The sequence below is a fragment of the Chiloscyllium punctatum genome, chromosome 9, assembly GCF_047496795.1.
Source record: "Chiloscyllium punctatum isolate Juve2018m chromosome 9, sChiPun1.3, whole genome shotgun sequence".
NCBI classification, from domain to species: domain Eukaryota; kingdom Metazoa; phylum Chordata; class Chondrichthyes; order Orectolobiformes; family Hemiscylliidae; genus Chiloscyllium; species Chiloscyllium punctatum.
Genome location: NC_092747.1, coordinates 36,262,316 through 36,279,805, shown reverse-complemented (window position 1 = coordinate 36,279,805; position 17,490 = coordinate 36,262,316). Strand labels below are relative to the sequence as shown.

Below are 17,490 nucleotides of genomic sequence, written 5' to 3'. Positions count from 1 at the left end.
TGGCATGTCATACAACAAATAGCTTTCCTCGCTATGTAGACAGTCTTCAGCAGGACTGTGCAGTGGTTCACCCTTGCTAACACTGTTGTGGGCAGATGCATCTGCTGAAGGGAGGTTGGTGAGAATGAGGCCAAGTACGGTTTTCCTTGTTGGTCCCCTTCTCTCGGGTCGTGACCATGGTCAAAAGTACTTTATTTATAGAAGCACAATGCTGCTGGAAATCTGAAAGATAAGTGGTGGAGAAACTCAGCAGCTCTTCTCATATTTGCAGAGAGATGCAGTGTTCATGTTTCAAGTCCAATATTGGAAGAGTCATATTGGAGTTGAAACATAAACATTCTTTCTTTTCTTTCTCACAGAGGAGATCCTGATAAAAGTTGTAATAGATACAGTGGTATATTACAAGTTCAAATTTGATACATTTTTGTCTTTTTGAATATATTGTAGCAATGGCCACAACCAGAAAGTTCACATGCACATGGTGGATCTGATGAGTTCCATAGTTTGTGAAGGGGACACGGTTTCTCAAGAACTTTTGGATACTGTTCTTGTTAACCTAGTACCAGCACACAAGGTGAGTAGTCAGCATGATCTTTGATTTGTTTGTGTTGTAGATTGAAAAGTAGAGTAAATTCAGTGGCAGCATCAGGGATCTTAAAAGATTTTCTAAGAGTGCAAATATAAGGATTTTGTATTCAGAGCAAAAGAGATAACAGTATGATTTCTCAGCTTTAAATGTCTTTCTTTTGTTTTCCAATATGATCTTGAAGGGAACAAATAAGCAACTTTTATTCAGCTACATGATACAAGTTGTGGTAGTCAATGGTGAAGATAGTATAGTTCATGAACACTTTTTTTGTCAGACCAGTATTTTTGGACTGCAGTATTTTTTTATTTTAATGTAGCTAACTTTTATGATTGTGACGTGTGTTCTCTGGAACGCCCCGGATTTTCTGTTGGCCATCAGTTAGGCCAGTATAGGAAGATTTTGCACTGGAGGCCCTGTCAAATCCTCATCATTTAGTATCTTTTTATTTTCAAAGAATATCAGTCAAAATTGAAAGATTCCTCTGATCTTTCACATGGTGGTAGTGTTGGTCCAACATAACTAGTTCAGTTGTGTACATCATTCCAGAATGTGTTGAGATCCAAGGCACTATTTTGCCATTACCCCCTCCACAATGATGTGAATTTTATCCTGGCTGTGCATAGTGGTGACTGCTATTTTCTTGCATTTAATCCAGATTTAATACTTTAGCCGTTTGACATGATACATCAAGTCGAGTATTAAGTAGCATTTTTAATTTATGTTTGGTAATGTTTGTTTATTTCTCCTTTTTTTAAATTTTAAATTAATTTGGCTGAATCATAGCTGATCTATATCTTATTTCTGTTTACCCATGTGTGTTATGGAGCCATTTCTTGAAATTTTTAATTGATTTTAACCTCAATGATTTGTTCATGGGCAGAGATCCCTTTTTATGTAAACAAGTGTTTTCAGGCATCACCTCTATACAGCTGTAATGTATTGGTTAAACTGTGTTCTTCTGGACTCTGTGTCTGCTATATAAAATGCTATAATGATCTTGTTTAAATCTGCTCTCAGCTGATCTTTTGAATCCAGAAATGTTTATAATGTATATTAAAATGAGTGTGCAGTTGAGGACTTTTTTGCTCATGGCAGTGCATTCTTTTGGCATTCAAATAATAGAAACCAACCAGGTCCATCTAATGTTTTCAATGCAACTGATGTAATCCCACAATTTCTGCAGTTGGGTGTTTGTAAATATATCAGATGCCATTCAGTTGACTATTTAGTGTCCTGAAATTCTATTCATCTAACACGTTCAGATATGTGATCAAATTATTGAAAACTCTCATTCAGACACTTAATTTCAAGTGTAGCAGATTACCATTTAATTATCATTTTTAACAACTGCACTTTTGATTTTCAATATTACTGTTTGCACTGATAAACTGGTATCAAATTGAATATTGGAGCAAAAACCAGGAAGGAGAAACTGAAATGGGTGAGGGAAAATATTTTTTTAAAAATTACTCCGCTTTTACATATGTCGTAATATATTCTGGCAATGCACTAAAAGAATCAAAGCTTGTACAATGTATAAGGCCCAAATCAAGATTTGGTCAAAACTAATAGTGGCGATTCATTAATTGCTGAAAAGATAGTGGCCGGTGTTTAAAAAGCCTTGCATTAAATAATTATGGCACTTTTTTTTTGAAAGTGAGCAAAGCTTTTACCAACCCAAATACTTAGTCCAAGGAAAACCAACCAAAAAAAAAAATTCGAGCTGTGCAATTATAATGAAGTATGGGACCTATCGAAAAGAATCTTGTTTAGTGGGCAACTAATTCAGTATCCGAAGACAACAGGAAATTTGTTTTTGTACCAGCAATCAGTTATATTAATCTGGTTGGTTGGCTGTGAGATAATGATGGAACTATGCCCATCAGCGTAAGTTTTTAGTTAAGGAAAAGTGTCTGGAGTATGCATGTCACTATCAATCTCTTCTTCATGACCAAATTATCAATTTACAGGTTTTTTAAAATCCTTTTATTAATCATTTTTTTCTTACTGAATTTTTATAGTTTTGAAGACAGAACACATGTCTGATTCACGTAATTGCTCTTGGTTTTCTTTTTGTTGTATTAAAAGTTTGAAGATTAGATCTTTTTGTGATAACAAGGAGAGCATGTTGGCATTTGCGCTATGAGCCAGCCTTCCTGCCGATTCTAATTATCGCGCATTACCTTGGTGCCCACAAACAATGGAAGACGAAAAAAACAAGCCAAACTCACTAGGTGACGAGAAGAAACTGAACACCTGTACTCTTATTGGGGGCAAAAGTAGAATATGCAAGTTTACCGAATGAAAGCCATTAGATTTGATGGAGTGGGTTTTGATTTTGGGGGAGTGGAGGTTTTTTTTTGTTTTACCTCAAGTAGTTATCCAAGCTACCTGGCTGTCAGACCTAGCTGAATGGAAAGCATGGTCCAAGCTGCTTTACTGTGGAAGTATGACTTTATTTTGGTTGTTGTGTTGCAATAGTTAGACTCTAGTTACAGGTAAACAGTTATAAATTGTTGGAACAATACATGACAAAATCTAATCCCCCTTTATAAATGCCCCTTGCATACAGTCAGTGACACCAGACAAACAGACCAAAATAAGTATTTGGCAGAGGGCAAAATTTTGGGGGAAAAAAAGTTCAGTAGTTTTTGTTCCAAGTTGTGCTGTTCAGATGCTCTTTATGACTGTTCTGCTGGTCTACAGGTTGCTTCAATTGTCTTCCTTGGACACTACTACTTCTGGTTGGTAAGAGACCCAAGGTGGCTGGTTCCCTTATTCAAAATTCCTTGACTTATCAGTTACGGCATAGCTGTAGCAAGTCTTGCAAGAAAGATGATAACTCAGTGCAAGTGAGAATAAAAATAACTTTGGATTGCAGAGAACAGAGACCAATCCTAAGTTGGAAGCCAGTGATTTTGCAATGGTGAATTAAAAAGCAAATGGGCATTATTGTGGAAAGAGGGCATATAAACAATGGGAGTTACAAATGAGATCAGGAAAATGGGAGCAGGACCCATATTTAATGATGCCAAAATTTAAAAGACTACTTCTTAGTTGTGTGCATCTATTTTAATGTATTGTAGTTTGATTTATTTGTAATGTATCATTTCAGTTTTAAAAACTGAAATACTTTGTCAATATTTATACAATATGATTTGACAATTTATTTTCTGTTACTCTCGTCTTATCTGTTTTTATTTTTCTGCAGAATCTAAATAAACAAGCATATGACTTGGCAAAAGCTCTTTTAAAAAGGACAGCTCAAGCAGTTGAACCTTATATTACGAATGTAAGTATATAACTTGATTTTTCCAGGACTACTTGTTCAGACATATTGTCCATTGATTATGGGTGAGTGGGCAAGCAGTTGTTGGAGCAGTTCTAGCTGCTGTTGAGGCATAATCCTGTTTAAATAGCATTAAGATCTTTATTTACTGGAAGTGAATTTATGGAATGTGTGCATATTAAATTAAAAAAATCTTGTAGCTGGTGGCTTGTTCAAATAACTGTTGCACACTGCGAAGTTCTGTTCAGCAGCAGAATTACCATCATTGACTTTGTCTGCTGGATAATTTTAAAATATCTGGTCTTGGTCTTGCTTTTGCTCTTACTTTCTTTCTCGCTTCTTTCTTTTCCTCTTTTTTTTTTCCTTTTTTTTTCCTTTTTTCCTTTTTCCCTTTTTCCCTTCTTTTCTTTCTTAGTCTTGAACCTGGATTAAAACAAATACATATCCTGCTTTTGAAGAAACTATCAAAACCATGCTTGATATGAATTGCGTGCATCTGTAAAAACTCATGTTGGAGAGAAAACACAGTTAATGTTTCTGGTTCTGTGACCCTTCAGAACTGATTGAACGTAGAACAGTACAGCGCAGTCGAGGCCCTTCGACCCACTATGTTGTGCTGAGCATTTATCTTAATCTAACCTCAACATAACCTACACCCCCCTCAATTTACTGTAAGCCACGTGCTTATCCAGCAGTTGCTTAAATACCCCTAATTTCTCTGATACTACTACTACTGCTGGTGCCAGTGAATTCCAGTAGCCACCACACACTCTGGGTAGAGAACCTACCTCTGACATCTCCCCTGTACCTTCCTCCAATCACCTTAAAATTATGACCCCTCATGACAGCCGTTTCTGCCCTGGGAAAAAGTCTCTGGCGATCTACTCTATCTATGCCTTTCACTATCTTGTTCACCTCTATCGTCACCTCTCTTCCATTTTCTCTTCAGTACAAAAAGCCCTAGTTCACTCTGTCTCTCTTCATAAGACAAGCCCTCCAATCCAGGCAACAACCTGGTAAACCACCTCTGCACCCCCTCTAAAGTATTTGCATCTTTCCTATAATGAGGTGACCAAGTATGGTCTAACCAATGTTTTATAGAGCTGCAGCAAAACCTCCTGGCTCTTAAACCCTCTATTAATGAAAGCCAAAACACCATACACCTTTAAAACCCCTATCAACATGGGTGGCAACTTTGAGGGATCAGTGTACATGGGCCTCAAGATCCCACTGTACCACTGCAAAGAATCCTGTCTTTAATCCTGTGTTCAGCATTCAAATTTCACCTTCCAAAATGAATCCCTTTTGCATTCATCCCTGTTGAACTCCATCTGCTGCTTCTCAGCCCAGCTCTGCATCTTGTCAATGTCGTCTTGTAGCCTGCAACAGCTCTTGACACTATCTACAACACCACTGACTTTTTTGTCATCGGCAAACTTACTACCCAACCCTTCCACTTCTTTATCTAAGTTTTTTATAAAAACTACAAAGAGCAGAGGCCCACGAACAGATCCCTACGGGATACCACTGGTCACCGACCTCCAGGCAAATACTTTCCATCCACTACCATTTGCTGTCTTCTTTCGGCTAACCAATTTTGTATCCAGACAGCCAAATTTCCCTGTATCCCATACCTCCTAACTTTCTAATGAGCCTACAGTACAGAACCTTATTCCACATTAGGAGCTTGTGCTCAAAACATTGACTCTCCTGCTCCTTATATGCTGCGTGACCAGCTGTGCTTTTCCAACGCCACACCTTTTGACTCTGATCTGCAGTCCTCACTTATAGATTTTAGATTAGATTAGATTACTTACAGTGTGGAAACAGGCCCTTCGGCCCAACAAGTCCACACCGCCCCGCCGAAGCGTAACCCACCCATACCCCTACATCCTACATCTACATCTACCCCTTACCTAACACTACGGGCAATTTAGCATGGCCAATTCACCTGACCTGCACATCTTTGGACCGTGGGAGGAAACCCACGCAGACACGGGGAGAACGTGCAAACTCCACACAGTCAGTCGCCTGAGGCGGGAATTGAACCCGGGTCTCCAGCGCTGTGAGGCAGCAGTGCTAACCACTGTGCCACCGTGCCGCCCTATCCAGCCTTATCAAATGCCTTACTGAAATCCATGTACACGTCCACTGCTTGACCTTTTTATCAACTTGTCTTGTCACATCCTCCAAGAACCCAATAAGATTTGAGGCATGACCTGCCCCTCACAACGCCATGCTGACTATCTTTAATCAAACTGTTTTTCCAAATAGTCATAAATCCCATCTCTCAGAATCCTTTCCAGTACCTTTTCTTACCACACACTTAAGACTGACCGACTGGCCTGTAATTCCCAGGGATTTCCCCATTCCCTTTCTTGAACAGAGGAACGGTGTTCGCTTCCCTCCAATCAAAGTGCTACTCATGTGGAGAGTGAGGATTTAAAGATCATCGCCAGAGGGGCAGCAATCTCATTCCTTGCTTACCATAGTAACCTTGGTCTGGCCTGGGGACTTATCTATATTGATGCTTCTCAGAATTTCCAGCACATCTTTCTCAATATCAATATCAATGTATTCATGCCTATTAACCTGGTCCATGGTGTTCTCACTATCAACAAGCTCCCTTTCTCCAGTGAATACTGAAGCAAAAAACTAATTTGGGGCCTCCCCTACCTCTTTCAGACTTTAGGCACAAGTTCCCTCCAGTATTCCTGATCAACTCTTCCCTCTCACTGATCATTCTTTTATTCCTCACAAGTGTAGAATGCCTTCTGGTTTTCCCTAAGCCTTGACGGGAAGGATTTCTCGTGCCCCTTCCTCGCTATCCTCAGTCCATTTTTTGATTTCTTTGCTAATTACCCTATAATCCCCTAAAGCTATGCCAAATCCTTGCATCCTCAACTTTATGTAAGCATTGGAATTGTGATTGGTATAGATGCTGAAGATGAGAAGTGAGATGGAGCCCAGAGAGGAAAAACAAGGATTTGGAATGTGAAGGACTGTAGGTGCTCTGTCACGGTATATGTTCAAGACGGAAATTGATAAATTTATTGTGACAAATAACACTTGGGGATGTGGAGATGTTGCAGCCAAGCAGTATTAATCAAGAGGATTGGCTAAGATTGGAGCAGCCTTGATAGGCTGAAAAGTCTATATTCCTGTTCCTATGCTCCTGTTTCCTACTTCGATCAACAATTGACAGTACTACCATCTACAATCTGCAATGCAGCAACTCAGCAAGGCCTCTTCGAAAACACCTTCCAACTGCATTGCTTCTGCCATCTGAAACAACACAGCAGCAGATGTTGTATTCCCATCCCTTAGTTTAAAATTCTCTGCCTGATGCTTTTAGTGTGCCCTTTTTTATTTCTGGTTGTTCTGCTGTAACATAAATTTTGTTAATGTGACTTTGCTATGATGCGGTTAACGAATTGGGAACTCTGTTTCTAAAGCATGAACTTTTAAAGCGTGTGTTGGTTGTAATATGATTACATCACCAACACTTGAAGCACTGATTATAAAGCGCAATTTTTCTATGACACGGGGTTGTACAAGAATGCAATTATCGTGTTATAGAAATACCATTTGTAATTCATAGGATGTAGCATCAATGGTAAGATCAGCTCCATCGATGGAAGGAACGCAGAGTTGACGTTTCGAGTCTAGTGACCCATCTTTAGACACTGATTCACAGAATCACTGGACTCAACATTACCACTGCTTTGTCTCCAACAGTGCTGCCAGACCTCCTGAGTTTTTCCAGCAATTTGTATTGTTGCTTTAGATTTCCAGCATTAGCAGTTCTTTGTTTTATTGCATCAGCAGAGAGTTAAGTATGTTTTAAATACTGGTGATGTCTTGCATGGGAGTTATTCGTATTTCAGTTGAAGACCAGTTTATCTATTCCTACTTTTTAGCCAATTTTTTTTGTCCATTTTTAATTGATGGTACTTTTACAGCTATCAGACCTTTCTCCGTTCTAATATATTTAGGTTGTAGTGCAAATTATGATTTGATGTTTTTTTTTTCCGGCTTGGGCATTTTTGACTTTATTTTAAATGGTAATATCAAGTTGTAAGAGTGTGTGAGTGGAGGTGTTTGATTGAGTGCAATGGAAAGGTGAATCCATTTCTAATTAGAGGAGCTCAGTTTGCTGGATTGAATGACTTTCTTTTCATTCTTTAAAAAAAACTTTTTTTTTTCTTCATGCAGTGCAATCCACATGTAAAATTGAGACATGTTGACGTAGTTTGTAGCACTAGAAAGTTCCAGATTCAGTTGGGATGTCATGTTACGGCTGTACAGGACATTGGTTAGGCCACTGTTGGAATATTGCATGCACTTCTGGTCTCCTTCCTATCGGAAAGATGTTGTGAAACTTGAAAGGATTCAGAAAAGATTTACAAGGATGTTGCCAGGGTTGGAGGATTTGAGAGGTAGGGAGAGGCTGAATAGGCTGGGGTTGTTTTCCCTGGAGCGTCGGAGGCTGAGGGGTGACCTTTTATAGAAGTTTACAAAATTTGAGGAGCATAGATAGGATAAATAGGCAGGTCTTTTTCCTGGGGTGGGGGGAGTCCAGAACTAGAGGGCATAGGTTTAGGGTGAGGGGAAAGATAAAAGAGACCGAAGGGGCAATGTTATCACGCAGAGGGTGGTATATGTATGGAATGAGCTGCCAGAGGAAGTGGTGGAGGCTGGTACAATTGCAACATTTAAGGTGTATTTGGATGGGTATATGAATAGGAAGGGTTTGGAGGGATATGGGCCGGGTGCTGGCAGGTGGGACTAGATTGGGTTAGGATATCTGGTCGGCATGGACATGTTGGACAGAAGGGTCTGTTTCCATGCTGTACATCTCTATGACTCTTTATACAGATCTTGAGATAATCCTAAGTGGTAGTTAGAAGACTCCATGATAGTATTTGAAAAGTGAAGAATAGTCCATTCCTGTTCTGTCCAATATTCCTCTCTTCACAATAACTGCGAGGAAAAGTATCCATATGATTTACTTTTTGGAAGCACTGGTACTACATTTGGCTGCATAACTGTAGTTGTCACCTTATCAAATACTAGATGTTGTAATATACTGGTATTTTAAAATGCTGCAATAGTTTAATTTTTGAGTGTAGCAATGAATTTACGTAATTGTATTGATTGTATGATGTTTTAGTTTGAGATCTCAAATGTTCTGGTTCAGTTACATCTTCAACATTTGTAACTCATGGAGTCCATTTGTGTTAGTGTGATGTGAGCAAAAATGTAACTTGCTGAGAATTCTGAGCTTGCCATATTAAAAAGCAAATAAGGAAAGCAGTGTTTTTAATAGGCATTTAGTTATTGCTTGTTTGCTCATCAAACACTTCAATTTTCTGCATCGCTCTATAAAATGCATGTTTTCAGTCTGTGTGGTTAGAAAATTGATGTGAACTCAAATCATTTTAAGTAACTTATTTTTGCTAACAGTTTTTTAACCAGGTTTTAATGCTGGGAAAGACCTCCATCAGTGATCTATCAGAGCATGTGTTTGATCTGATCCTTGAGCTATACAATATTGACAGTCATCTGCTGCTTTCTGTGTTACCACAGTTGGAGTTTAAACTTAAGGTACAGTACATCTGTTAACTCTAGTTATATTTTGCTGAACTTTTGAAGTTACTGAACATGAAACAAAACAATGTATGATAACGAAAAGTTCAATTGAGGTAATTATTATTTTTAGCAGTTATGTTTAGTCGATCCTATAATTTCTGAAATTTTTATAGTATGCTTGAATATCTTGATGATAATTATACTATGTTTCTATGCATAAATTGAAAATTTTCAATATTATTCTGTAAATGTATCCTAAACTGTTGTATTTTATTTTTATCGACTTCTACATAATACAGAACAACCTTGATTATGTGAATGAAGCGGGCGGGGAGTATTTTGTTTGGATAACTGATGAGGATTCCCGTGGCGGCAGCAAAAGCAGGAACAGGGTCCCGTGGTAACCCTGTTCCTGATTCCGCCTCTACCGCACGCTGCCTGCTGTCGCTGTGCTTTCATTTAAATTTAATAACATTTTTACGGGACCTTGAGATCTTGTTAGGATAATCCGAAATTCACATAACTGACGTTGGAAACCCGAGGTTGTTCTGTATTGTCTGCATAAAAATAAACGACTGGCATTCTTTTGTAGCTAGAAAGGGTTGCTTCCACGAATAAAACGTAGAAGCGAGAAGAGCACAGCAAGCCAGGCAGCACTAGAAAGTGGAAAAGCCTGAATTTTTGGGAATAAGCCTTCTTCAGGACAGGTGGTGTGGTTAGGGGGCATTGCAGAGAGAGGGCGTAAGTTTATGAATGAGGACAGCAGAGTGGTGAGGTGGTGATGGGTGAATACAGGTGGTAGGTACAACCTGGTAGGTTGATAGGAGAAATTAATCTGGTTGGTTGCTAGAAGGAGGGGTCAGTTGGGGGGGGGGGTGGAAGGGAGGAGCAGGGGGTTGGAAGGGGAGTCGGAATGGGTGGGAAGGTTATTTGAGAACTGTTGAGTCCCCCGTGTTGCAGGTTGCCCAAAAGGAAGATAAGGTGGTGTTCCTCCAACTTGTGGTCTGATTCACTGTGGCAGTGGAGGAAACAGGATGAACATGTCAGAGAGGGAGTGGGAAGGAGAATTTAAACGAGTGGTGACCGAGAGGCCAGGCTTGCCCTTGCGCGTCTGGCTGAGATGCTCGGTGAAACACGCTCTTCGTTTCCGTTTGGTCTCGCCAGTGTAGAGAAGACCACATTGGAAGTGCCGGATACAATAAACTAGGTTGTAGGAGAGGCAGATGAACCTTTGTCTCACCTAGAAGGATGGTTTGGGATCCTCGCCAGATTTTTGTATCCCATTTGCTACTACCACTTTTTATTCTATGACCTGAAACTTTCCTCACGTTCATTGTGTGTCACTGCACCAGTGCTTTTTGGAAGTCCATTTTCCCAACAACTCTGTTCTTCTCAACTCATTGGTTAATTCGGAGTCTTTATTGGAATAGGTTAGGTTGGAAATGCGCTTGGTAGTTTCAAAAATCAAATGTAAATTTGTGAGGAAACGAGGGTTTTAGAATATTCACGTTCATAGTCTAATAAGCTGCAAGATGACAAAATCATTCACCTTCATTACTGTATCACACTCAATATTTTTGTTTGCATGAAGGACAACTTCTTCATCATATCCTTTTTTTTTCTAGGGTGACCCGATGAATATGTCGCATTTTCTGGAGTTAATTTTAACTTCTGCCTATCATTTGATACTTAACACCTTACTGTTTTGGATCTGCTATTTTTGATATCCTTTATCTTTTCATTTTTTCAATGCAGAAGAAGTGCATTCCAGAAGGTCTGATCGGACATCTGTGTAGTTTAATTTTTAAAAATTAATTTCCCCTCATTAACTGTCCATTTTTTTTGTTTAAAAATGTGCTCAAATGTTTATTTTTCATAGCCCCATAACACAAGATTTTGATGTAGAGGTATATGGACCTTTGTTTTGTACATAATTAATTTTTTTTCTGAAATCTGCTCAAAATGGCCTGTTGGACAGTAATGCCAATCACATGAACAAGTTTGCTCATTTCTGAAAAAAGTCTTGACTGTTTTAGCTGTTTAAATATATATATTTCTTTTGCTGTGCTGTAATTGTGTTTTTCTTTAGAACATAGAACAGTATAGCACAGCACCGATCTGTTGACCCATTACGTTGTACTGAGCATTAATCTCAATCGAAGATCAACCTAACCTGCACACCCCTCAAATTACAATGTTATTCAGCAGTCGCTTAAATGTCCCTAATGTCTCTGACTCTACTATTACTACTGCTGCCTGTGGATTCCACGTAGCCACCACACTCACTGGGTAAAGAACCGACCTCTGACATCTCCCCTGTACCTTCCTCCAATCACCTTAAAATTATGACCCCTCATGACAGCCGTTTCTGCCCTGGGGAAAAGTCTCTGACTACCTTGTACACCTCTATCGTCACCTCTCTTCCATTTTCTCTTCAGTACAAAAAGCCCTAGTTCACTCGGTCTCTCTTCATAAGACAAGCCCTCCAATCCAGGCAACAACCTGGTAAACCACCTCTGCACCCCCTCTAAAGTATTTGCATCTTTCCTATAATGAAGTGACCAAGTATGGTCTAACCAATGTTTTATGGAGCTGCAGCAAAACCTCCCAGTTCTTTAAACCCTCTATTTATGAAAGCCAAAACACCACTTGCCGCCTTAAAAACCCTATCAACACGGGTGGCAACTTTTGAGGGATCTATGTACGTGGATCCCAAGATCCCGCTGTACCTCTGTGCTGGCAAGAATCCTGTCTTTAACCCTGTATTCAGCATTCAAATTTGACCTTCCAAAATGAATCACTTTGCATTTATCCAGGTTGAACTCCATCTGCCACTTCTCAGCCCAGCTCTGCATCTTGTCAATGTCGTCTTATAGCCTGCAACAGCTCTTGACACTATCTACAAAACCACTGACCTTTATGTCATCGGCAAACTTCCTAACCAACCCTTCCACTTCTTTATCCAAGTCATTTATAAAAACTACAAAGAGCAGAGGCCCACGAACAGAACTGGTCACCAACCTCCAGGCAAATACTTTCCATCCACTACCATTTGCTGTTTTCTTTCGGCCAGCCAATTTTGTATCCAGACAGCCAAATTTCCCTGTCCCATACCACCTAACTCTTTGAGTCTACCGTGGGGAGCCTTACAAAATGTCTTACTGAAATCCATGTACACCACATATTCCACATACTTGTGATTGAGAATTCTAGTAGGTTCTTGCGATGGGGAGGTGGGTACCAGTAAGATCTCTCTACTTATTTTGCTGTGTGCCCTTTGACTTTTGGCACAATTGCTTCCAAATTTGTTCACTAAATATGGACATCAATGGCAATAATTTATTGCCTAGCCCTAATTGCCCAGAAGTCCATTAAGAGTCCTCCACATTGCTATTGATCTGGAGTTACATATCTGCTAGACATGCAAGGATATCAGATTTCCTTTCAGGACATTAGAGTCTAATGGGTTTTTCTAGGAACAGTAGAAAAAAGTTTCCCAGTAAGCCAGCTTTTTGATTCCATTTCATTGCTTAATTCAAAATACATAATCTGCCAAGGTGAGATTTGAACCCTTTGTCCTCAGAATATTATTCTGGGTTTTCTGCATTACTAATCCAGAGAGCAACTGGGTGATTTTTGTCCAAACATTTTTTATCGTTTGGATTTCACTCTGCAATTTCTTCATATTATAATTTCAGTTAATTTCACATTTGGAATACAGTTAGAATAAGTTTTTTGAACTGAAATTTTACATTCAAGGTTTCAGACGTAAGGGTGTACTTGTATAGAAGCAGATTAACTTTGTTCATGTCAAGGCAATGGTTGAGCTGGAAAAGCCTTTTATATAGGAATTGACCCATTGATTGTTTGTTTATAGTATTAAAATTGGTAAAGTAATTTGGAAATATTTTGAAATATTTTATGTCCAACTTTCCAAATTTTACAAACAAACTTGTGTTTTGCAAATGGTTTTGAATTCTAAAATTATATTCATGCAAGTATTTGCTCGTTCTTTCATCAATATGTGGATTTTTGGTATTCTTTAGCCCTGAAACTAAAATTTATAACATTTTTTTTTGTTTTAAGAAATAAAAGTAAGGATTTGGTGACAACCTGCATAGCTGTCTGATTTCTAAGCAACTCTGGCATTTTATCTCCATTTTGAATGTTTAAATTCCTGTAGTCCCATAAGTTCTTGTTAGCTTTTTAGGTTTCTCGATTATTGTCTTTTTCCTGTGCCCTCTTGCAACTAGTTTTACTGTTGGTATTACTTTCTTTCCTTTTTTACCAACCTACAGATTCCTGATAAGCTTGTTCATCTGTTCTGTTTTGCCTAAATTTTAAGCCAGGAATGTTTCCTTTCTTCCGTTTATTGCTCTTTGTTTCCTGACAATTGTTTTTATTAGTGATTTTATGTCTGGAGCAATTTCAATGCTTTGCAGCACCCTACAGTGCAACAAAGCATTTAAAGTTGTACTTGATCTGACACTGAGATGTTAGACAGACTGACCTTCAAAGAATTCATTGTTTTATGGGATGTTTTGAAGATAACATCAGGGCAAAATCCCAATCACCCATTGGGGGCAGCACAGAACTATTAAATGATAATGATAAATATGTTACATTAAACTGGAGGTGTTTCAACGATTGTCAGTCTTTAAGCCTGACACCTCGACTACTTGTATTCTATCTCCAGAATTTCATCACTTGCATAATTGTCCACCCTTTTTTAACCTGGTACAGAACCCAAGCATCTTGCTCTTAGCTTAACCTCCAGTTCCCTTTTCCAAACTGGATTCCTTCCTGGACCCTTATCTTCCCTCAAGGCCACTCCTTTCTCACATTGTGCAACTAAATCATCCCATTCTGAAAATGTGTTGCTGGAAAAGCGCAGCAGGTCACACAGCATCCAAGGAGCAGGAGAATCGGCATTTTGGGCATGAGCCCTTCTTCAGGGCTGTGTGACCTGCGCTTTTCCAGCAACACATTTTCAGCTCTGATCTCCAGCATCTGCAGTCCTCACTTTCTCCTACATAATCCTATTATCTATCCAACCATAAGATGGATCACTTGTTCCTCAATCATTGTCCCCATAAAGCTCTTGACCAGTGGTCACCTTGTTAGCTATTACTATAAATGATTCCCTCTTCAGCCTTTCTATGTTTCTTGTAAATAATTATCCTTAATAAAACCAACCCCGATCCTCGCTGTCTTTACAAATTACTATACTATTTTGACTCTTCCTTTTCCTTTTCCCAAGTTCCTCAGTGTATTATTGTTTTCTACTGTGCCCAACTTGCTTAGAACTCCATATTTTAATTTCTCCACAGCTTCCTAGTACTGAACTACTCTAACTCAATTGTCAATAGCAGCCTCTTTGCAATGGTTTTGTTCCCAGGCTTTTACATGTGGGGTCTCCCAAAGGCTGACCCTTTGGCACTTGTTCTCAATCATGTTACTATTCAATGACAAAACCAACTATATTTCTTTGCATGTATCCTGATAACACTATGCTCATCATATGTTTATTATCCTCTGCACCTGTCAGTAAATTATCAGACATCTATTATTAGGCGAGTAGAAATGTTTTCTAACAAAACATTGAGGAAACCCAAGCCATTCTCTTCAGTTGCTGCCCCAAATAGAATTCCCTAGTTACCAACACCATCTCTCCCTGAAAATTGAGGCTGAAGCAAGTGGTTCAAAACCCTGCTTACATATATCATCATGAAAATTTAGCCAGATCTGTCATCACCAGAAGGGGATTTGGCTTCATCTAATAGTTATCTAACATTTAATCTGACGTTCAATTTGTGCTATAAATGTAATGTAAATGCAAGTTGTGTTTCTTTTTCTGAAATAAAGCTTAAATGGGATATACATTCAAAATAAGTACCGTTTTGAATTTTGGAGGTCATTAAAATAGTTGTACATTTTCTTAACTCTAAGAGGCTGAAATTAATATGTTCAGAAAACTCCATACAAAACTAACCTCGTTGTTAGGAGGTTGCATAGGAAGTCACCAGTTTGTGCACCACTGTGGCCAGGACTTTACCTTGCAATAAGTGTGGTTAATATTCGCACGCACCACCTGCAAATTTTTTTTTTCCTTTTGTAAATTAAGCCAATATATTTTTGAAAATTTGGTGCACATTTGATGTGTTGTTACAGCAATCTCCCCTTTTTAAGGTGATATGGTGTCATCAGTAACAAAAGGTGCTATTCACAACCTAAGAAATGTGATGTTTCATTTGCTTGTGGGACACCAATGTTGCTAGCAAAACTTGTGTTTATTGCACTTGAGAAATTAGAGATGAACTGTCTCTTTGAATTATTGCAGTATGGTGTTGGGAATGGAGTACTTTGACTCAGTAATGGTGAATGTGTTTCTGGATGGTGTGTACCATGGAAGGGTGTTTGTAATGGTGTTCCCATATGTGTGCAGCTCTTAACTTCTACCACTTAGAAGAAGAGCTTCAGTTTGGAAGGTGCTTTTGAAAGAAAGGTAGTCATATTTGTTTCCAGTATGTATAGGTTTCTAACAGCAACGCAAAATGTGGGCAGAATGTGACATAAGAATGAGCACTGGATTGCGTTTCTTTCCATCATCTGATTATATCTGTCTTTTTAAATGTTTGACTCTGGTGAAGACTGAATTTGGGTGTTTACCTTGTGCAAAGCAATAGGAAGACTGGTGTTCCTTTATTTGAATCTTAGTAAATGCTCCTGGCGTCCATAACAAACTGCTGGATGAAAGAAATATTTGAAGTGAAGTTGGGATTTTTATATTTTATGAAATGCATGATACACTTTAAATGAAGCTTGTATATGATTATTAAAATTCTCTTCTCTTAACTTTCTTTTTCATAGAGCAATGATAATGAAGAGCGCTTAGCGGTAGTTAAACTGCTAGCAAAAATGTTTGGAGCAAAAGATTCGGAGCTGGCATCACAGAACAAGCCACTGTGGCAGTGTTATTTGGGAAGGTAGGTTTGTCCTCTCTTTTTCCTCCCTCTTGTGTGCTCTCTCTTGCTCGCTCGCTTGCCCCCTCTCTTTCTTTCTCTTTTCTCTCTGCACTTCAGAAGTAATGTGTTAATTATAAAGACCTTTGTACTTCCTGAAACACATTTTAACACTTATTGTTCATTGCATGTCATATTTCATATACATTATAGTTTTGGGCATTAGTTAGAGCTGAAGGAGACCCAGGAATCAGTAACACTGACGAATTGGAAGTACGCAGCTCATCAGCTGCATGCATGCACATTTCTAACCCCATGTTTAGGAATCCCTAAACCAGCTACTGTGAAATCTGCATCCATGTTGCAAGACCTTCTGGGCAGTTTAAAATGGTAAAAATCCTTACATGAGGTGTCTATTATTTTGTTTCATTACTATGTTAGGACGTCAGGAGAAGGTATAATATTGTTTATAAAGCCTTGCATAATATGAACGAACTTGTAATTCCGTATTGAAACCAAGATTTGCAACTAGAGTTTTTTTTTCTTGCAAGTCCTTGTTTGGAATCTCTAGTCCAAGAAACACTTGCTTCCTCTTTTTTTTCCTCTGTTCTTTCTCTCCTCCAAACCCTGGCTTGGAATATTCATCTCAGTGCAGTCATGTATGTGACCAGAGTAGATTAAAGCATTGTCAAGATGGACAACTGAATCATAAGCAGTATGGAGTGTACAAAATAACTTGGGAGAATATTTGAGTTTATTGCCACTTTATCTAACCATGTTCTTATGCTGAATCGTGATTCTAAGTTGGAAGTTCATCATTTCAGCAATATCTGTTTGCTTTGCTGCGTTTGTGTTCTAGGTAGACTTTGTGCAGAATACAAAGGTGTGATCTTGTGTCTGACCTCAAAGGAAATCTTCCAACATTTTCCCCAAGACTCTTATCTATTCAAGAAGCATCTATTCAAGAATTTAGTGAATGTTGCTGGTGTTATATCACTCACTTTACAGTCCTTTTGTGATCAACTGTTTACTGAAGCCTTGTTTGAGTGACAAAAACA

General features: G+C 38.8%; 1 protein-coding gene across 2 annotated transcripts in view; it reads left to right on the top strand.

The window, feature by feature from the left end:
• Positions 1-17,490, top strand: part of pds5b (PDS5 cohesin associated factor B) — a 245,239-nt gene that overhangs the window by 65,200 nt on the left and 162,549 nt on the right. For both annotated transcript variants that reach the window (XM_072577231.1, XM_072577232.1), the window contains exons 6-9: positions 448-574; positions 3,801-3,881; positions 9,345-9,485; positions 16,341-16,456. In XM_072577231.1, the coding sequence (XP_072433332.1) occupies positions 448-574; positions 3,801-3,881; positions 9,345-9,485; positions 16,341-16,456 (465 nt within the window). The remainder of the gene's footprint in view (positions 1-447; positions 575-3,800; positions 3,882-9,344; positions 9,486-16,340; positions 16,457-17,490) is intronic.